The sequence below is a fragment of the Vulpes lagopus genome, chromosome 4, assembly GCF_018345385.1.
Source record: "Vulpes lagopus strain Blue_001 chromosome 4, ASM1834538v1, whole genome shotgun sequence".
NCBI lineage: Eukaryota > Metazoa > Chordata > Mammalia > Carnivora > Canidae > Vulpes > Vulpes lagopus.
This window is the reverse complement of record NC_054827.1, coordinates 84,157,631-84,180,263: the sequence shown is the minus strand read 5'-3', so window position 1 is coordinate 84,180,263 and position 22,633 is coordinate 84,157,631. Positions and strand designations below refer to the sequence as shown.

General features: G+C 39.3%; 1 protein-coding gene across 4 annotated transcripts in view; it reads left to right on the top strand.

Moving 5' to 3' along the window:
- The window catches only part of VCAN (versican), a 112,596-nt gene that overhangs the window by 28,506 nt on the left and 61,457 nt on the right, over positions 1 to 22,633 (top strand). For 3 of the 4 annotated variants that reach the window (XM_041752019.1, XM_041752018.1, XM_041752022.1), the window contains 2 exons: positions 11,900 to 12,193; positions 18,799 to 21,810. In XM_041752019.1, coding sequence (XP_041607953.1) covers positions 11,900 to 12,193; positions 18,799 to 21,810 — 3,306 coding nt within the window. The remainder of the gene's footprint in view (positions 1 to 11,899; positions 12,194 to 18,798; positions 21,811 to 22,633) is intronic. The other variant, XM_041752020.1, reaches the window with a different exon arrangement.

The window sequence follows — 22,633 nt, the reverse complement described above, 5'->3', positions numbered from 1 at the left end:
TCTGTTAGTTTTGTTTTGCAAAACTTCTGTAACCGCTGGTAGAGATAAGGCCGTAGACATCTCTACCTCTCTCAATCGCAATGAAGGACCTATCCCATTAATACAATCCTAATAGTTACTCAAGAAATACTTGGTGGCAATTGCATTATTTCTTCAAACTTTGTCTCTTTTGGGGTACAATTACCACTACCCTTCCATTTCTATAATATTTGAAAAAATGCTTCACTTTTTCACCAAGTTTACTAAGAATCTATTTTTTTTTTCCATCTTTATTGGATCACCATGATACTAATTTTTCTCTTTGAATTGCTCCTCTCACTCTTCCCCATGGTGTCTCTTAGAAAGAACTCCTTCCTAGAGATACTTTTTTTCTCTTTTCCAGCTTCTCACAGTAATTTCCCTTTCCTGCCACCCTAGCTAATCATCCCTCCCTGGGATTGGTTCCTTTGTACCTATTCACAATTTACAGGTTAATTTTTATACTGCTTCTTCATGTCAAAATCCAGGATGATTCTATCACTTCCATGATTTGTGTAATACTTCTGTGTCCTCCTTGTGTCTGGCCTAGAACCAAAAAATAACCTTTCCTTTTTGCTATCATATGATCTCCTTTAGATATGCAAAACTAAAACTTTAGGTAAAGGCTCAGATGTCATTAAACAGGTCTTAAGCAGGGCTTGAAGGGTCAGGCTTTTTTTGGAGGCTCCGACTGGACAAAAATCAGATATCAAATCTAGAAACTCCATGATTTCGCTCCTGTAGATTCTCAGATTGACTTTTAATTTTAGTGGAATCTACAGTATATAATCTACAAAATACTTCACTGGCAGGAGTTATCTAAGAATTAGTGATACTGGTCTTACGTAGTTAAGAAGTCCCATGTCAGCTAGAAGAGCTTCCTGCTGGGTCCATGGATCAGCGGATGATTCAAATATTGATTCTAGATTATAGAACCTCTTCACTTTGGTTCACTTTGGTTTGGTGCCTTCTAGAAGATGCTAAAAACTTCTCATTTATTCTCCACAGAACTGCTGGAACTACAGATCATAGCTGTGGCTGTGGCTTCTTATGTAGGCCTTGCAAATTAACGTGTCTTGCTAGGGACCTGAAACTGTACTTGGAAGATATTCCAGCGTAAGTGTTAGAGTAGCGTAGCTAAGAGTCAGTGAGGAAAGCCACCAGGCATGGCACAATGGCAGCACCTCTGCAAATGATGTCCTCATTCAGTCCAGTGATTTTCATAGACTGACCATGAAGCAGCTCCATGGGTAAGATAAGGAAGGAAACTATTTATTGTTTGGTTGTTATTATTGGTTAACTTAATCCTCATGAAAACCTTGTCAAGTATTTCTTTTTCTTTTTCTTCTTTTTTTACCCTGCTTTTTGCCATAAGGAAAGGCTACATAATTGGATATGTGCTTTTTCCTATTCCACTGCAGTAGACTCCTGTGGCCACCATGGATTTCCCAGCAAAGCAACAGACAGTCTTACTAGCCAGGAAGAGATAAAGTTCTCTCCAGGCTCCCCCAAATCTCTGATTTCTCGCATTAGAATATCTTAATTCTTATCTGAGTAATGATTGCCTTGTAATGATTAGAATTGCTGGATTAAATGGTAACTCTATTTTTTAACTTTTTCAGGAGCTGCTAGCCTGTTTTCCAATGTGGCCACACCATTTTAAATTCTGACCTGCACTCTCTTAGGATCTGATTCTTTCGCTTTTTTTGCCAACACTTGTTTTTTATCTGAGTTTTGATTATAGCCATCCTAGTGTGTATGCAATGATATCTCATTGTGGCTTTAATTTGTATTTCTTTTATGGCTTATGATGTTAAGCAACTTTTTATGTGCTTATTGGCCATTTATATATTTTCTGGAGAAATGTTTATTCAGTGCGGCTACCAGATGAATAAGTCATGGAGATGTAACGTACTGCATGGAAACCATAGTTAATAATATTATATTGCATATCTGAAAGTTGCTAAGAGAGTAATATTAAATATTAAAATATTCTCATCATAAGAAAATATATCTGTAACTATGTATGGTGATGGGTATTTTTTTTTTTAATTTTTTTTTTCATTTATTTATGATAGTCACAGAGAGAGAGAGAGAGAGAGAGAGGCAGAGACACAGGCAGAGGGAGAAGCAGGCTCCATGCACCAGGAGCCTGATGTGGGATTCGATCCCGGGTCTCCAGGATCGCACCCTGGGCCAAAGGCAGGCGCCAAACCGCTGCGCCACCCAGGGATCCCTATGGTGATGGATATTAACTAGACTTAGTGTGGTGGTCATTTTGCAATATATACAAATATCGAATCATTATGTTGTATACCTAGAATGAATATTATGTATGCCCCTTAAACTTCAATTTAAAAAATAATGAAATCTTGGGGCACCTGGGTGGCTCAGTCAGTTAGTTTCTGACTTTTTTAAAAAATATTTTATTATTTATATATTTATTCATGAGAGACTCAGAGAGAGGCAGAGACCCAGGCAGAGGGAGGAGCAGGCAGGGAGCCCAATGGGGAGCCAATCGGGACACTTGCAGGGAGCCCGACGGGGTACTTGATCCGGGGTCCCCAGGACCACACCCCGGGCCAAAGGCAGAGCCAAACCGCTGAGCCACCAGGCTGCCCTAGTGTCTGCCTTTGGCTCAGGTCATGATCTCAGGGTCCTGGAATCGAGCCTCATGTCGAATGAACTCCCTGCTTAGTGGGGAGCCTGCTGTTCTGTCTCCCCACCCCCCCACTTGTGCACCCTCTCTCTCTATCTCAAATAAACAAATAAAATCTTTTTTTTTTTTTTTTTTTAAAGAAAGAAATGTCTATTCAGAACCTTTGCCCATTTTTAACTGGGGTGTCTTTTTGTTGTTGAGTGGAAAGAATTCTTTATATACTCTAGATTTTAAAGTGTCTTTTCAGAAGATTTGTACATATTTTTTTTTCATTTCATGAGTTGTCTTTATTACTTTCTCAGTAGGGTCCTTTGACATACAATTTTTAAAAACTTTAAGGAAGTCTAGTTTTTATTTGTTCTTTGGTTGTTTCTGCTTTTGGTGTCATATCTAAGAAAACACTGCCAAATCCCCAGTCATGAAGGCCTGCTTCTGTGTTTTCTTCTACAAGTTTTATAAGTTTTAAGTTTCACTTTTATTTTGATTGGTTTTGAGTTAATTTTTGTATGTGGTATGAGGTAAGAGTCCAAATTCATTCCTTTGCATGTGGATATCCAGTTATCCCAGCATCACTTGTTGAAAAGACTATTCTTTCCCCCATTTAATGGCCATGGCACCTTTTTGAGAATCAACTGATCATAGATATATGGGTTTGTTTCTGGACTCTCCATTCTATTCCATAAATCTATGTGTCTGTACTTTATGTCAGTACCACATTGTCTTGATTACTGTTGCTTTGCAGTAAATTTGAAATTGGGAAGTATAAGACCTCTGTGTTCTTTTTCAAAATTATTTTAGTTATTCTGGGTCCTTTGAGTTCTCATATGAATTTTAGGATCAGCTTATCGATTTCTACAAAGAAGCCAGCTGGGATTCTGATAAGGATTGCATCGACTCTCTAGATAAATTTGAGGCATATTGGGATCCCTGGGTGGCGCGGTGGTTTGGCGCCTGCCTTTGGCCCAGGGCGCGATCCTGGAGACCCGGGATCGAATCCTACGTTGGGCTCCTGGTGCATGGAGCCTGCTTCTCCCTCTGCCTATGTCTCTGCCTATCTCTCTCTCTCTCTCTCTCTGTGTGACTATCATAAATAAATAAAAAATTAAAAAAAAATTTGAGGCATATTGCCATCTTAGCCATATTCAACCTTCTGATCCATGAATATGGTATGTTTTTCCATTTCTTAAGACCTTCTTTAATTTCTGTCATCAGTGTTTTATAGCTTTTAGAGTATAAGTTTTGCAGTACTTTTGTCAAATTTCATCCTAAATATTTTGTTCTTTTTGATGCAAATCAAAATGGAGGGTTTTTTTAAATTTCTTTTTCTGATTAGTTGTGGGAAGTGTGTGGAAAGGCAATTGATTTTTATATGTTGGTCTTGTATCATGTATTCTGCAACTCTGCTGAACTTGTTTATTAGTTCTAATAGCTTTTTAATGGCATCCTTAGGATTTTCTATATATATAGTTCCTTGCATTTATAATCTTACTGTACGTAAGTAGACTTGTCCTGACATATGCCCCTTGAGACATGTGATAGTCGTTTGCTGTAAGGTTTTGATGTCAAGATCTCTTAGAGTTCTGAATTGAAAGTGCTTCTTTGTAAATACAGTGGCCATTTACGTTTCAGCTGTGAAAAGTAAAAAAAAAAAAAAAAGCTAAACTAGGCTGATCGTCCTGTGTTGACCTGCAGCCATACTGTGCCTGTCAAATCAAATAACACGTTCAATCTCGTATATTTTGAAGACTCAGACACCCAGAAATTTTTTAGAGCCTCCTTCTCACTCTAATTAAAGTCTTACTGCTCTGTCAGTGGGAAAGAATGAGATCTGACACCCTGAAAAACCATTAAATATATTTAAATTTTAGTGGGGCTTCCTGTCTCTGAAGCCTTTCAAATCAACATACAGGAGATCTTATATAATAACATACTTACAATCCTGTGGATTCCTTTTCTCATGCATTGTTATCTGACTTAGAGCATGTTAACGGACTATCAGAGCCAACTGATGACAGGTCTTTACTAATTAATTAGAAGTTAAAAATGCAAAGTTCTATCTATGCTACAAGCCACATCATGCTTCTCCTTCAGCCTAAGACAAGTAAGAAATCTGAAAAGTGCTGATCTCTCTTTCCAATCTCATTACCCCTAAATTGGAAACAATGCCAGCCTAGCTCTAGAGATGAAGTGAAGTTACGTTGGCGGCCCCTGAGGCTTTCTAGTCCCCACGAACAGAAGGCTGGCCTCTGTGCGGGTTAAAGGATCAAATCTTAGGGGAACTGACATGCTTTTGAATTATCTTCAAATATCGGCCCTCAAAAGATTATATAGCAGCGTATGTTAGCTGTTAATCAAACATGTACAGCTGATGGATTTTGTGATCCAGAGTATAATGAGCATTAGTCTTCAATGCTTTGATTGTGTGTGTATATAGACACAGTCAAAAAAGAGCAAGAGTGAAAGAGTGAGAGAAGACAAGAGAGACAGAGAGGGGGAGAAAGAAAAAAAAAAGAAACCTCCTTTGAAACTTAAAAGTTTAAAACTTCAAAGCTAATAATAATTATGCTGAATTGCTTTTATCACCAGGCTACTTGCCATAAGTGGTTTTATTATATCAGCATTTAGAAGCTCATTTTACGTGACTACTTCCAGCTCATACACTCTAGCTACTTTTACATAATTTATTGCTTATTTTAACTTACATAGCAAGGAAATGTAGTCACATTTATACATCTTGAACTTCCTTAAAGTGAAAGAAAATCAGAGAATTCTTTTTTCCAAATGGGTAAAGGGAATCATCATTAGTTTAGAACTTATTTTCAGACCAGACAGTTCATTATAGAAGGGATATGAGGACAAATAAACATTAAAAAAACAACAACAACAAGTACTTAACATACTGCCCAGCAAATATACTCAGCAAGAAAACAATGGTGGGATCCCAGCTTTGGCCACCTGTCTGCTGAGTCCAGGAGAGATTGCAATAATTATGTATGACCTGCTCCTGCCAATTCCCCCTTTCTCCTTGGTGTTTACAGGGAATTGTCGGCAGGAGAGGAAGATCTTATCCTAGCTTTGCCCTAGAACTAAGCTCCTTAATAATTGTGTCAAGTTACTCCTGGCTATAAACTCCAGCTTTTGAACAGTGTGGGTCATTTTTAATGTTTGATTTGTTTTCATCATTGCTCGCCTTTTCAGTATGTGTCATTTTTTTTAGTCTGCCAAGAAGCCACTTTTCCATTTAGCAATCAGAAGTGTGGAAAAAAAAGAACATGCATGGTCCAATTTTCAGGGAGTCTTGTAGCAGATAGTTGTCAGATTTAGTATTTTTTTTTTGTCAGTATTTTTTTCCTAATATTTCTGATGATGTTAATTCCCATGATTAAGGTAAATTTAGTTTGTGGGATGTTACCAGCTATTAAAGTCTCGCCAGCAGTGTCTTCCAGTTTCTTCTAGGACATCCCTAGAAAGCTGAAACAAGAGGAATACCCCAAACCAACAACATTTAACTTGAGATTTTAGAAAAAATATGCATTAAGATACTGCATATATGTTTTTCACAAGAATATGCAAGTTATCCTATGTGTGAAATCCTCTGTTCTGCATTACTACCTATCATGTGTGTACATATGTGAGCACGTATGTATACACCTCAACAAATTCTTACTTATGCTAACTTAAATTAACTTGGCCTTTTATGTTAAGTAATGTGTTATTTTATACATGTGAATCATTTTCTGTATTTCTTTCCTGACATTTCATTTGTTTTCTTTAGAGAAAAAATTAAGTATTCTCTCATAGGTAGATAACATCTACAAACATGTTCCAAATCTATACTCTAGTTACAAATTAGATGATAAGTGTCTTATACATGTGGCTGCCCTGAAGAGGCTACTTCTAGAACTAAGACTCGACTCATCCTCATCGACTCATTGTCAACTTGTGAAAGTAATGTTTGCCTTCCAGGAAGGCAACTATCCAATAAATCTGAAATACACGAAATGGCTCAGTTACAAGTATTCAAGGGTAGAAACACAACACAGCCTTGTCCTATGCTAATGAAATAGGCATTTTCTCTCGCAAAAGGTTTTGCTTTCTCTCCCTTTCTAAAGGCAGTACTGTGATTCAGAAGGAACTTTCATTACCTAACCTACATCAGAGGCAAGGAGGTACCTTTAGGATACCTTAGGGGCAGGAACTTACAAAACCTGACCAATGGAGACCTGTTGTAGAGAGAGAAACTAAGCAAATGCGCGGAGTTGCTTTGTTTGATTTCCTATGTTTGTTTTCTCTTTCTCTTGATTCTTTGGTGCCTGATTTGCCCTTGCCTCTGGACTTTAGACTCCAAAGTTTTGATGCATCCTCTTAGGATCATCCATTTTTGGACCAAGGCTGGAGCTACATTACTGTCACTGGCCCAGACTTCATAGCAGTCTCATTTCACTCCGCTTCACTATAGTTTAGGACATACAATTTGACCTAGAAATAATTTCTGACTATGGTTTTAAAATTTGAAAGTAGGAATGCTTGGGTAGCTCAGCTGTGGAGCGTCTGCCTCAGGCTCAGGGCGTGATCCTGGGATCTGGGATCGAGTCCCACATTGGGCTCCCTGCCTGGAGCCTGCTTCTCCCTCTGTCTGTGTCTCTGGCTCTCTCTCTGTCTCTCATGAATAAATAAATAAATAATGAAAAAAAATTGAAAGTAGATCAGTGGAAACATTGAAAATCTTAACATCTTGACTGCTTTCTCATTGTGAAAGTGGACAGTGTTTAGCTTAAAATCTGCATTTTTTTTTTTCCTGTGGGATAAGCTTTTATTCTCTGGGAAAGCTTTGTGTCTACAATTTTTTATTGAGGAGAAAGCCTGTTTTTATATGTTGTTGTTTGGTTTACTTTTTTCAAAAAGATCTTATTTTAAGAGATGGACTTCTTGGGACGCCTGGGTGGCTCAGCAGTTAAGCCTCTGCCTTTGGCTCGGCATGATCCGGGATCCCGGATCAAGTCTCATATCGGGCTCCCTGCAGGGAGCCTGCTTCTCCCTATGCCAATGTCTCTGCCTCTCTCTCTCTGTGTCTCATGAATAAATAAATAAAATCTTTTAAAAAAGAAATGAACTTCTTCTGTGGTCAGCTTAAATACCATCCTAGATGCTGCATCAAGGCCCTCTGCTTTTCCCAGTTCTCTGTGCTCACGGGCAGTCTTTGAGGCAACCCTGGGAGGCAATGGACTTCATAGGCCCTTTGCTTTGTACTCTAGTGTTTTGGCTCTTGCCTCGATGCTGTTTGGTTCCCTGGTCCACTTTGCTTCTATCTTAAGCAGGTTGACACGTAGGCAAGCAGAAACTTAATACTAAATTATACTTCCTATGGATCCATTGAGTTTGGAAAACTATTCCATGAGACAGGTCCATGGACTGACTATTAATTGTATTCTATGGGGAAGGAGAGTTCTCTGGTCAAATGCTTTACAAATCATAACTTCCTTGTGGGGACTCTCAATAAATAACCTCTAATATCAAATGCTCTGAGAAGTCTTACAGAAACTTGCCGGAAGACTTGCATTTGTTCTCCAACTGCAGTTGTCCGTGGAATCTCTTTTCTGTAGAATACTATGGACATCTCAAGGATCACCAGTGTTCTGTAGAAGACATTTTTGGAAATTATGTTCTTTGAACTTGGACCATAAGTTAACAGTCTTTCTGATTTACATCTTCAACAATAAGCTTTTAATAATTAATTCTGATTTAAGCAATAGGTCACCTACATTTGTATTATGTTAGATAAAAGATATATAGTGTTAAAGGATTATCTAATTAAAACCAGGCATCTAATGGATAAAATAATACAAGACAAGAGGTCATAAGTTAGTTCAATTACTGCTGTGTGTTACCTATTTTTTTTTAAATATTTTGTTTATTCATGAGAGAGAAAGAGAGAGAGAGGCAGAGACACAGGCAGAGGGAGAAGCAGGCTCCATGCAGGGAACCTGATGTGGGATTTGATCCCGGGCCCCCAGGATCAAACCTTGGGCTGAGGGCGGCGCTAAACCGCTGAGCCACCCAGGGATCCCCTGTGTGTTACCTATTGACTTACCTTTTCTATTTTCTGGGTTGGGTATCAGTATAAAACTGATGCAAGGCTATTCTGGCGTATGTTAGAAAAGTATAAGATGTCCTGGCCTTGATATTCTGAGGTGGATACGTAGGAAGGGCAAAGTTTGGATGTTTAACTTCTCATTTTTGGTATGGATTGAGTATTAATTGTAACAGCTTCGAGATACAGTAAGATAATTCTATACTGCAGGATGCTTTACTATATTATTAGATTTTCAAAGTGGGCAAAGTCATGTTCGTGTTAAACAATCATGATTTAGGAGGTCTTAGATAGGTACTTTTTGGAACAGAGTTAAAATGAGTATTTTTCTTTTCTTTTCCTCATCTTGAAATAAAATTATTTGCCATATATAGCTTTATAAATAAATTATTTTGATTCTCGCCTTAAACTCAGTGCCAGTTAATATATTTCAAATCTGAGTTGAATGAAGCCCAATGGTGATATCAATCTTCTTCAATTTTTTTTTTTTTTTTTGCAGTGTTTGAAAAGTTCCTATATATAAAGGAAAATAGGTGGCCTTGGGGGACAATAGAGTTTAATCAAATAAGTAATATGATCATTTTATGGGTATTGGATAGCTGGATGGAAATTATATCCTCCAAAAAATGAATTAAATAATTGACTGCAATGTAAAGTCAGATTTAACAAGAGTTTCTATATGAAAACTTTTATAAGTAGATCTTCATCGACTTTTTAAAAAAAATATTTTATTTATTTATTCATGAGAGACAGAGAGAGAGGCAGAGACACACAGGTAGAGGGAGAAGCAGGCTCCCTGTGGGGATCCCAGTGTGGGACACCATCACTGGAATCATTCCCCGAGCCCAAGGCAGACCCTCAACCACTGAACCACCCAGATGTCCCAATCTTCATCAATTTAATAATAATAATAATAAGGGAATTCTCTTTTTTAACCTACCAGCATCTTCTGAAACCATTCTTCAACACCCCAAACATGTTTGCTGTTTCAAAGAGGGAAACCAGTTACCCATGAAGCCATGCAGTCAGTCTTCTGCCTTAGCTCTTTGGCCACACTAGGAGAAGTACATTTCCCCCAACACACAGCCCAGCATCACTGCCTGGAGCAGCAGACTTTTACTAGATCAATTATATGTCTCTTCCTGCCCTGGTTGGCTGATGGCTCTTCTTAGTGTAAAGGAACAGTAGTTTGGCCTCAGAGCTGAAGTACTTCAGGAGGCAGGGAACTAAGGCAGCAGAAGGATCTTCCAGCTGTAATAACAAATGCAAGTGTTCCACCTTGGAGGGAAGCATCTTGGCCTGCTGCCCTCTTTCACACTTGCATTCCTTTGAAGTGACTGAGTCAGGAGGACACAGCAGCAGCCTCTCTCTGCCCCCCACCCCCACCCTGGGTTGCTCTAAGCCACATCCACAGGTGAGATGGGTTGGCTGTCTGGCCAGCGGCTCCCCAAAGCTCTGCTGCAGCAGCTTCCTCCAGTGCACTGCCTGGGAAGGGAAGGATGGAGGAAAAAGAGCACCTGTTTCTTACCAGGAACTTGAAATGTCACTCACTTAGCAAAAATGTGTACTAAGGAAGTGGTGGTTTTAAAGCTTCTCAGGGAAGGAGGTGGCTCCCCAGGAATGGGGAGCAGGAACTTACATTCTTAGAGTGTACTTCTGGCTTTGAGGTCACAGTCTTTGCCGGCCTCCACAGTTAAGGACAGAAACCCATCATCCCCTCTCCCTTTTTAAAATTTTTTTCAGGCCAGTAAAAGTCATTTCGCTGTCTCTTCTTCAAATAGCTCTTATAGGGATTTGGCCTGGTTTTGTCACCAGCGTTAGAGTCATAGTGACAAAAGCAGACGTGTGTGATCTGGCCATTTTTCCCATGACTGGCTTTTTCTGCTCTATAAAGCTCTCCCACACTGCGAGAGAGTAATGGCTCTCTTCATTTTAAATAATTGCTTGTTGCATCTGGCTTTAGTTAGGTGAAGAGCCAGATCCAGAGAGCTGGAGTCCCCCTTGCCCGGTAGATCGGAGAGTCAGAGAGCGGCCTTGGTGAGGTGCATGCAGGACTTGCAGCTGCTGCAGTAATTGGCCATCAATATTTCTGCTGCCTCACAGCCTCATTTTCTATTCCCCCTGCCTACTGTGTTCGCTTAGGTATCCTCTAATTCTGCCCCTTTGAGCCACTTGTGCTCACATGTAAGAAGCATCCTTCAATTTGCATTGAATTTACTGCAGTGGGTTGTCGTGTTAGCTACCCAAGTACCAATTAACGAACCCCAGCACTTCCAGAATATTTTACTGTGACATGTTAAGTCATTACGAACATACTCTCTGCTCATTGGGCCACGTGACGAGTAAAGAAAAGGTTCAGCCTTTCTTTGTTAATGCACAAGTGCATGTAAGAGCCTCTCCAATCTAGTTAGAGCCCCTGCTAGCACTTATGGTGTCTTTGTGAGACCTGGAAAAAGGTGCCCCCCCCCTTTGGGCAGACGGACTGCAAGAGGTATGCACCCTAGGGGGCAAATAAAAAGGTGCCCCTTCCTCCCTGGGGCCCTGGGTCACTTTGGCCAGATGAGTGGGAGCTAATGTTGGTTGGCCTCCACGCACTCTCACCCCGGCTGACGTAACCATCCAGGCAGTCTCGGGCCTCACACGGAATCTGATGGTGGTCTGTCCATTTTGATGGCTGTGATATGTGAGGAGGAGAGTCCGAGAACTACTGTGGGATTTCAGGTGAAGCGAAGTGAAATGACCTCGGTGACTTTTCGGTACAGTTTTCCTTTCCAGCCTGATCTTTCACTGAAGAGAAAACTCGTTTCCTAGATAGTAATGCAAAGAATCCATTGGAAAGGTTTGTTCATTTTTAAAGAATTAATCGTGACTTTATTATCAGATGGTGGCTTCTATATACCCATAGGCCATAGACATTTGACAATATAAAGTTAATATATGGGAACTTTTCTGTTATGTGTCACACTAATGGTAACAAAATTGAGTAACCGCTGTGTTTCCTGCTTTAAAGTATCAGCAGCAGCTGCCTTGCCATGAAAAAAGTATTATAGACGACCACCTACCCCCCTGCCCCTGCACCCATAAAGTGGAAAGGAATGAATAACATTTTTTTCTCATTTTTCTTCTTTCAGGTGATGTGTTCCATATCACTGCTCCCAATAAATTTACCTTTGAGGAGGCTGAAGAAGAGTGTGAGAACCAGGACGCCCGGCTGGCGACAGTGGGGGAACTCCAAGCAGCTTGGAGGAATGGCTTTGACCAGTGCGATTATGGGTGGCTGTCCGACGCCAGCGTTCGCCACCCTGTGACTGTGGCCAGGGCCCAGTGTGGAGGTGGTTTGCTTGGGGTGAGAACCCTGTATCGTTTTGAGAACCAGACAGGCTTCCCTCCCCCTGATAGCAGATTTGATGCCTACTGCTTTAAACGTAAGTGTTTGATACCTTTATAAAAATTATAGAGTTTTAAAAAATACTTCGAAGACATGCATTGGTGTTCACCTAGCGATGGGAATGGATTCCATGTCTTGCAGTGTATGCACAGAACGGAAACAGTTGAGTGACTTTCAAAAGCAGATAAACAGAATGGCAGTGATACGGTTAACATAACAGGAGGTTTGACAGATGTTCTTTCAGAGGCGATGAGGAAAGGAATCAAGTTCAGGTCTCAACTGTGCTCCATCGCATCTAGAACCACCGAACATATTTCTGATTATTTTTTTTTAACGTTAATTGTGGTCCTTAAATGTAATTCAATTGTTGGTGCTCTAGTGTTGAGGCCAGCTGTGGCTAAGTTGAATCCTTGAGTTCTGCTTATTTTGTCTTTGTTTGGTATGTCTTTCTTTGAAATGGCAGAGAATTGGAATTTCAGTAATTGCAGGTGAGTACTTGGAACAGCGATGGATAATCCTAACATTTCAGTTAATACCTAAGAAGTCACGCCATAAGTAAATATCTCCATTTATCTTATTTTATTTCAAGTGATGGAAATGTGTGCCTTCTAATCATTGATTCTCTAGTATCATATTGAAGTACAGTCTATGTTCTTTGAAAGATGTGATGTAGGCTATCTTCAGTTAGGTCTGCTACTTAAAATTGGACTTAAGTAACAATCTCTCCACATTCGTGATTTAATTTAAATTTTTCAGATGTCCTTAAATTATTTTAGCAATAGTAGTCACATGATATAGTATCACGTTTGTCCAAGACCTGATCAAAGAAGCAAGTAATCCAGAGTCTCATTGTGCGTTTTTACTGAAAGGTCTGTATTGTTGTGCCAGCTAAGCAAAGATTTCCTAGAATATGGGGTGTGTTCCAAGTAGAACCATGTCATGTTGAAATACAGCGAAAGGATTTTACTAAGTTTCCATGACATCTTGTTTTAGCAATATGTAACTGAAACGAGGAGAAAATATTCTAGCTTATTATGTAATTGGTTTCTAAAGTGCAATACACAGGCGGTCTTTATTCACAAAAAAGTCACAGCTAGGATGTCTGAGTGGTCAGCAGAAGAGCCGTTAGTGCAGGGAAAGGCGTGAGTTCACATGCTACTACTTCCCTGTCGAGGTGTCTCTGCCCACATCTCCCATAGACTCAACTTTCTGGGTGTGAAAGCCATGTGTTGTGTGTCAGTGCAATACAAGCCGGCCATAAAAAGCCACTGGAAATACTAACTTTTGTCCTAGACCCTGAAACAACAGAAAAGTTCTTCGTTATTTTCAGGAAAAGAAACGACGATAAAAAGGAAAGCCTATCTCCAAAAGCAGAAAGATGCACATTCTTTTAACAGTGACTTTCAAGTAGTTGAAGCTCTCAAATCAGTTTTACATTAAGTGACTCTGATTAAGAACTGAAATCAGATTGGTGTCAGAAGGCAGGTTAGAGAGGTTTAATTAGGAAAGGAGTGGAATTACCCTGCTTGACTACCTTGCTCAATTGTATTTTCATGTGCTTTATAAAACCGGCTAGAGAAAACTTTTAAAGAAGTTTTTTTTTTTTTTTTTTCCCTCCCTCAGGGTAAAACTTAAACTAAAGGCTGTCTGTAGCCCCAAAGAACTCATCCTGGTTATGTTTTAAATTATTTATTTAAATGAGGAATTCACATGAACACATGAAATGACAAGATATTTAGAATAAATACAATAACCACCTACTAAAAATCTACATAAAATCTGAGAAAAGTTAGAAAATTTAGGTCCAGTTTCTTCTTTCTAACTCATTTGAATCTGTATAACTTGGAAATATATAACTTTCAAATATCATAGTTCAAATTTTGGGTTTTTTTTCCCAAACCAAAGGGCAATCTAAACTAATCCAAGTCTAATCTAAGGGTTAGGTTCTTGTTTATTTCTTCCCTAAGACCTATTATATTCAAAATGTATTCAGCACCTAAAAGATTTAGAAGGCTTAGTCATAACACAAAAATCTTTCTTGAACGACACACAAAGCCAACAGCTTCCTCAAATTTCTAATTCACTTTTCAAGGATTCCTTAATGTATATATTTTAAAGAATTTCAAAAATATTCTCAAAATGACTTGACTGCTGTCACTCAGCAGTGTCACTCAACTGAGTGGTGAGTGGCTGGCTAAATACTTAAGGTGAAGTATATAAGAGTCGTGACCTTAGCAATCGTTCTGAAAGCCATTTCCGAGATGCACAGCTGGTTGGTTAAGTAGAGGAATTTAGAAATATAACCATATTTTCCTTGCTTGCTTTTTACCAAATGTAGAAAGAGTTTTTAAAGACACTTCTTGGTGAATGAGCAATACCAAACCTCACTTTGCTATAATTCTCTTTTCCTTCTGACATCACTGAATAGAAAATTAACAATGGCTGATGACCATAATTAGAATGTATTCATGTCAAGTAGATTTGAAAAATAAGGAAATTTGTATATTTGTGAAACAAAATTTTCCTGTGTGTTTCCCTGTGCTCATTAAACTAAATTGTGCATTTTTTATTTTTCTTTGACCTCAGAGTTAAGTAAGTTCTGTGCAAGTTAGAGACTTAGGGCTTTGAAAAATCACCCATGCATCCCCAAATTTAAGTGAATCAAAGCCACTCAAGACTCATGATAATCTTTCATGTTATGTTATTAATGATCTCTGATATAGGGAGATAGAGCATGCTCCCTAAAAAATCCATTCTAATATCTTATTACCATCATCCTTGGGTAGTTTTTCTAATTATCTAAATTCACTGCATTGGACGTTGAGCCCATTTTTCCTTTGTAAGTTGGAGACCAAACTCTAACAGCCATGTCTACTATTGAATATAATTGTTCAGTTGTCCCTCCAGCATCTTCCTCACCTGAAGCAATTTCCTTGTTTTGAAAGTTTAATTTCTAAGCATCTGGTCATCTATGTGATCTAGCTTTGAACCCTCATTTTTTATATCCCTCTGTTTGATTAAGCTAGGAACTAGAAATTGTGATTTAGAGAAGGCCAAATAAGTTCCCACCACTTCATATGCTACACTGCTTACATATTTGTTCACTTTTAAAGTTGGCCTCCCCTTCTAACCTGAGGGATGCTTATTGTTCTTTTTATGCCCTCGATCATAATCTGACCATAGGCACCAACAGTAATCCTTCCCTAAATGGTATTTTAAATATGTCTTCTGTTTATTGAATTTCAATCTGTTAGCTTTCCATCACTCCTAAAACTTTTTAAAAATAGTTTGTATTCTAATGTCATTGCTCCAGCCATTACTCTTTATTTAACAATAAGATCAGAATCAACTTATTTGAATATTTTCTATCTTTGTGAATTCTCATGCTTATAGTCATTTATGTATAAAACATTTTAATATAGAAGAAACTAATTTGAAATTAGTCATATTCATATAATGGAGGTAGTATGGGTGGGTGTTAAATTGACTTATCATGCTGCTAATAGGGTCTTTTTATTTTATTGGGAAAATCTGCCTTGTGTCTTAGAGGCACAGAGACCATAGGACATAAAATACCATAAGTACAGTGATGCAAAACATCTGTGTGGCAGACAGCTGCAGAGGTTGGAAGGGAGCTTTTGTGGGAAAAGAAATATGCTGATTTCTGTTGGCTTCCTCAGTAATGAAGCTAAAAGGACACTAGTAGTTTTCCAATTCAAAATTTTCTCCATGTGAATTCTTCTGGAAGGACCCTTTTGGAATAATTTGGAGTTGCATTTTCACCTTTAGAATAGTCATCATTAACATAGTAGCATTTATTCTTAAGATATCTCTTTGTGGATATTTGTGGTTTTTAAAATCATTTCCTCTTTTTGGAATGGTTGAAACAAATGGCACAAATGATCAGATACTCTGAGTTATGATGGAAATCAGCTGTTAAGTTGACGAAAAAGCCACCCAACCCCAAAGGAAGTCTGAGGTTCTCTATTCCAAATAGTAGAATTAATTAACTTAATTATAAGCAGATTTTTAAACAGAGCTCTAAAATTATCAAAAAGCCTTGTTTTTGAAAACAAAGTCACGTAAATCCTGGCTTTGTAAGGGAGATTCTCTGAGACATATCGCTGTCAATTTATTATGCTCCAGGACTGGAGGAAGGCAACACAAATGGTACGGTAATAATTGGCAATGACGTACAATTCAGTTTTTTAAATCTGAATCCTTCATTTTTAAAACACTATAAAAGTATTTCCATTGCATTGTAGAAAGCTGCTAGCCCAGAACGTGGGTTAGAACATGGGACAACCCGATCCCTAAGCCTTCTGTTGGGCCCTAATGCCAAAATCATCTCCTTTTAAGTTAATTTCATCAGCCATGGAAAGAAATACTCAGAGGAAAAAAGTAAAATAAGCTCTTTTACTGTTATTAACAATAATGTGATTAATTTTTCTCTAATATGCAGTGTGATAAGTGATTATGCTAGGTTCCATGGGAACTTTCTCTGAATGTACATTTTACTGTTTCCCCCAAAGAAAGCTGTTATAAGACAACCATGATATTTGGCAGTGAAATGAGGTAACAGCTATGGAATTTCAGAGGATAGAGAATTGAATTAAAAGATAGTCAACCACATTTTGGCTTCTTAAGTTGTTCATGTCAATCAAAATAGACCCAATCTTCCTCCAGGAAATAAATATAGGAAAAGCTTTTCTTACAAGGGGAAAAAGAATTATTTAATGTCTTCAAAGAATCCAATTATTCTTTCTTAATTTTGTTCCAGCATAAGATAGTAATAGGCAAATAGTGACAGACTTTGAAGAATATTTAAATGTTACCATAATGTAAATGGCCACCAAGTTTTCATTATAAAATTAGTGAATCTGGGCTTTAGAATAATCTGGGGAATGACCACAGCTAACAAGAGCTCATCCCAGACAAAAATAAAGAACCTGTTACAACTCAAGTCTGATTTATAACAAAAGCACATTGCTTCAGCCTCAAAGGTTTTTGGTAGACTTTAGTTTTTAGACCAGTTTTAGGGTCACAGTAAAATTAGGGGAAAGTGCAGCAATTTCCTATGTACCCCTGCCCCCTCTCATGTATAGCCTCCCCCGTTATCAGCACTGCCCACCAAAGTGGTACGTTTGTTGCAATTGATGAACGCATGTGGACGTACCATAATCAAAGTTCATAGTTTACATAAAGGTTCATCCTTTGTGTTGCACATTCTGTGGGTTTGGCCCAATACGTAACGACATATGTTTATGATTCTTGTACACAGCAGTTTCACTGGCCTAATATCATTACATTTTGACAGAGTAGAGGGAGTTCAAAGAAGCCAGTTTAGTTTTCCAAGGACTCCTGTTTTGGGACCATTGGGAGCTGGACACGGATATTACAGATACCACAGATCTTACAGCTCGTATCAGGGAGATCACGCATTTAGCTAGTTTTAAGTCATACAGGACGTGGCAAGACAATGCCGACAGGTTTCCTTAGAACAGCTCCTTCTGTGTTTAGTGGTGACTAGTTTCTGACTTTTGAAAAAATCTATTTTTTTCTTAACAAACAAAATCTTTGTGTCCTGCTGCATTTTCCCTGCATTGAAAAGGAATCTTGTCTATATACACTGTCACTTTTATACTCAATTTGAATTTCTTTAAAAAGGCCTGGCCATTCTCTGTAAATCTGGAGGCATTATAATGTAGCATTTTTTGATGACATGTTACTTTTTATTGCCTGAGCCCATTCTTTCTGATGCTCAGAGTTGTTTCCAGTGATTTGTAATTAGAGACTGAAAATACATCATGTGGGTACTTTACTTCCTGTTCTACTTTTGCGTTTCATGCTAAAGTAAGCCTGGAACCAGGACCCTTGTAAGAGTTGCAAACATAGTGTGTAGAACATAGAACAAAACGTAGAACTATTACAAGTGCCAAACAGCCTCTGCCAGAAACGTCTTATTGTTTGTTAGAAACCCAAGGCTACACTACAGAGTTGAAACGAAGATGAAGACAAACGTCCCAACACCTGGAACCAAGAGAAGAGTGGTATTAAAAGGTTTAATATCCTGTTTTTATGAAACCCTCTGCATTATGGACAATGTAATAGTTGATATGTAATTCGGGCACATTTGATGTGGCTTTTTTGTTGTTTTGCAATCTGAGGCCCTCCCTCTCCCCTGAGACACAGTGCAGCTTGAGAAGGAGGGAGAAAGCTAGAGGCAGGGTACAGAAGAAGCCTTCAGAATAGCCTTACCATGTTTTCCTACTAGGCTTCAAGCTGCTGCTGGAGTTTCTGATAAGTAACCTACCTCCTGTTTCCAAACTCTGCATTTATATTGTTTTGGACTTTTCCTTATCTTAAAACAAAACGAAAATATTCGTTTTCCTTAACCAAAAGTAGTCATCCATCCTAATGGGTAAAAGCAGTGATAACCCTTACAATACAAAACGAGTGATCAGTCTGACCGTGAAATGTTCGATTGTCTGCTTTTGCATTAATTTAATTAGTTTCTAGACACCCTTCATCACAAAACACTTCTGGGTCACCCCAAAATTCACAGCAGCACTTAACAAACACTGGACGTACAACTTTTTATTAGTGACTTGTCTAATCAACTCTTTGAAATTATTTTTCTAGCTAAACAGAATATATCAGAGGCTACAACCATCGAACTGAATATCCTTGCAGAAACTGCATCATCCAGTTTTTCTGAAGAACTACACATGGTACCCGACAGAACAACACCAGTCATCCCTCTAATCACCGAATTACCTATCATTACAACCAAGTTCCCTCCTGTAGGAAATATAGTCAATTTTGAGCAGAAAACCACAGTTCAGGCTCAAGCTATCACACATGGAGTAGCCACTGAATCGTCCACCCCTGCTGGTAGTACCATGAAGCCTGGGGATATGGACTACTACTCACCTTCTGGTTCAGGACCACTTGGAAAGGCAGACATACCTGAAATTCAGAAAGAAGTGCCCCAGAGTACAACTGTTGTCTCCCATCATGCTACAGAGTCATGGGATGATGTCTGGGAAGACATACAAACACAAGAATCAGTTACACAAGTTGAACAAATAGAAGTGGGTCCCTTGGTAACATCTATGGAAGTCTTCAAGCACATTCCTTCCAAGGAATTGTCTATAACTGAAACACCATTTGTGTCTACAACAATGACCCTGGAATCCAAAACTGAAAAGAAAACAGTAATCACTGTTTCTGAATCTGTGACCACAAGCCGCTATGGATTCACGTTGGGAGAAGATGACAGTGAAGACAGCACAGTTACAGTTAGATCTACTCAGAGCACCTTGGCCTTTAGCCAAGTACCTGAAGTCGTGACAGTGTCAAAGACTTCAGAAGATACCGCCTCCACTCCACCAGAGGACAGGGAGCAAGTCTCAGCATCAACAATTCTTTCACCTGTAACTGTGCCTGACAGTGATGGATCATCCACAGACACCTGGGAAGAGAGACAAACTAATGGGAGGAAAACTGAAGATGTTTTTGGCCCTTATGCGTCCACTACACCTTTCCCATCACAGCATCATACAGAAGTAGAATTGTTTCCTTATTCTGGTGATAAGAAATTAGTTGAGGGAATCCCCACAGTTATTTATCCCTCTCCACGAACAGAAATGGCGCAAGGAAGAGAAAGAACAGAAACATTAAGTCCAGAGATGAGAACAGACACTTATACCGATGATGAGATACAGGAAAAGATCACCAAAGACCCATTTATAGGAAAAATAGAGGAAGAAGGCTTCTCTGGAATGAAGTTCTCTACAGCTTCATCAGAGGAAATTCATCTTACAGAGTCTTCAGTGGAAATGACCAAATCTTTTGATTCCCCAACACCAACGACGGCCAAGTTAAGCGTAGTGCCAACAGAGGCAAGAGATATAGAGGAAGACTTAACAACAACACCGGCTGAATTAGAAACCGATGGCTATCAAGATACTACGAAGTATGATGAGGGTGTTACAACAGTGCCTTTGAGCCACAGCACTGTAAGTGTGGAGGTGGTCACTGTATCAAAATGGGCATGGGATGAAGATGATACAACAGTAAAGCCTTTAGAGTCCACAGAAGATGCAGGCCCTCCAAAATTGCCCCCTGCCTTACTCACCACTACAGAAGTGAGTGGGAAGGATAAAGAGATCCCAAGTTTCACTGAAGATGTAGGGGATGAGTTTACTCTTGTCCCAGATAGTACTCAAAAGCCATTAGAGGAGTTCACTGAGGAAGACTCCACAGACCATGGGAAGTTCACAGTTGGATTTCAGCCAACTACATTAATTGGTATTTCAGAAAAGCCAACTTTGAGAGATTCTACACCTGAGGAAAGAGTTCCACCTGTCACAAGTGTGGAAGGCCAAGTTATATATGCCACCACAGAAGGAAGTGCTTTGGATGAAGAAGCTATGGATGTCTCTGAGCCAGTATCTACTATCTCCCAATTTGTACACACTTCAGATGTGGAAGGATTGGCATTTGTTAATTATAGTAGCACCCAAGAACCTACAACTTATGTAGACAGTTCCCATACTATTCCTCTGTCTGTAATTCCCAAGACCGAATGGGGAGTGTTGGTACCTTCCGTTCCGCCAGAAGATGAAGTTCTAGGTGAGCCCTCTCAAGACATACGTGTCATTAATCAGACTCAGCTTGAAGCAACTCTTTTCCCTGAAACTATAAGAACAGCGACAGAAGCTACACAGGGAACAAGTCCGGAAGAATTCCCTTGGAAAGAACAGACTACAGAGAAACCAGTTCCTGCCCTCAGTTCTACAGCTGCCACCGCCAAGGAGGCAGCAACACTCATGGGTAAAGAGGAGAGTGACAGGACAGCGTATACAGTCTCTGAAGACAGGTTGGTGACAGCTTCAGAGAGAGCCCCAGGTTTAGAAACAACGCCAGTTGGAAAAATTGAGCATGCTATGTCTCATCCACCTGGTGCTGTCACTGAGCACAAAGCAGAAACAGATGAAATGGTAACGCGAACACCAAGCATAGGGCCAACAGTGTCTTTAAGTCCAGAACCTGAACAGAAGCATGAAACAGAAAGTGCTAGTCCAGGGGGATTTGTATCACCTTACAGCACCCACGTTACCCAACTAACAGAGGAAACCACTACTGAGAAAAGAGAGAAAACATCCTTAGATTATACTGATTTAGGCTCAGGATTATTCGAAAGGCCCATAGCCACAGAACTCCCAGAATTTTCAACAGCTAAAGCCACAGTTCCAAGTGATTTCACAGCTGCCTTCAGCTCAGTAGAAAGACTCCACACAACTTCAGCATCCAAGCCATCCTCAGCACCCACTGAGAAACCACCTTTGATTGACAGGGAGCCTGGAGAAGAAACAACCAGTGACATGGTAATCATCGGAGAATCAACATCCCGTGTTCCTCCCACCACCCTTGAGGATGTCGTGGGAAAGGAAACAGAAACGGATATCGATAGAGAGTATTTCACAACTTCAAGTACTCCATCTGCTACACAGCCAGCAAGACCACCCACTGTGGAAGGCCAAGAGGCCTTGGGACCTCAGGCACTTTCCACTCCAGAACCCCCAGCAGGGACAAAATTCCGCCCTGACATAAATGTTTTTGTTATTGAGGTCAGAGAAAACAAGACAGGTAAGTCTTTGCTTTCTAGACATACAAGTCAAGGCAATCAGCATTTTATCTTGAAAATTACTTTTGGAAAAAAAAAATCAACATACCAAATGCTGCCATTAGAAGATAACTGGAGTGTGACAAAATTCTGTATTTTAGCTTCGTATATTTTTACAAGAATTGGAAGAATATGTTATTTGGAAGAATGTTAGATACGATTGTATGTTAAAAGCCCTAAGAAGCCCTGCTTTGTCATCTAATATAACCAATCATCACTGTTGCATCACTTCAGAACATGCAGAACAAAGTGTTTTAATTTCAGTGTCTTTCCATGCATCACTACTCAAGCGTAGTACTAGACTGTGTTAACATTCCATTGGTCTTTAACTATTAACCTTCAGCACTTACATCGTGGACAGCTAAAACCGTATTGCACATCTCTAGGGCTTTAGGAAGACGTCTAAAGGTTTGCCGTGGTTTTTCTCTCCTGGGATTTTATAGGTTTGTTGAATAGCTTGTGGGGTGGGTCCCAGGTCCGTAGTTGAAATGTTCTTTCAATGCAAGTTCAACATACTGTTAAGCTGTTGTCCTGGGGTATTTTAATGAGGCTTTAAATATTTAGAACAAATATAATCTAGCTCAGTTCTAGGAAATGCTAGAATTCATTGCACCACATATAATTTCAGAGATGGGTATGTCATCATTACCTCTGTTCCCTAAAAACCAGGCTGTAATGTTATTTACTTTGTGATTTCATTGTTTCATCTCTAGGAATTTTTCTGATGCCTTCTATTCGGCCCAAATATTTTCTTTTTCTCTCCAGCAAAAGTCTCAAAAACTGTTT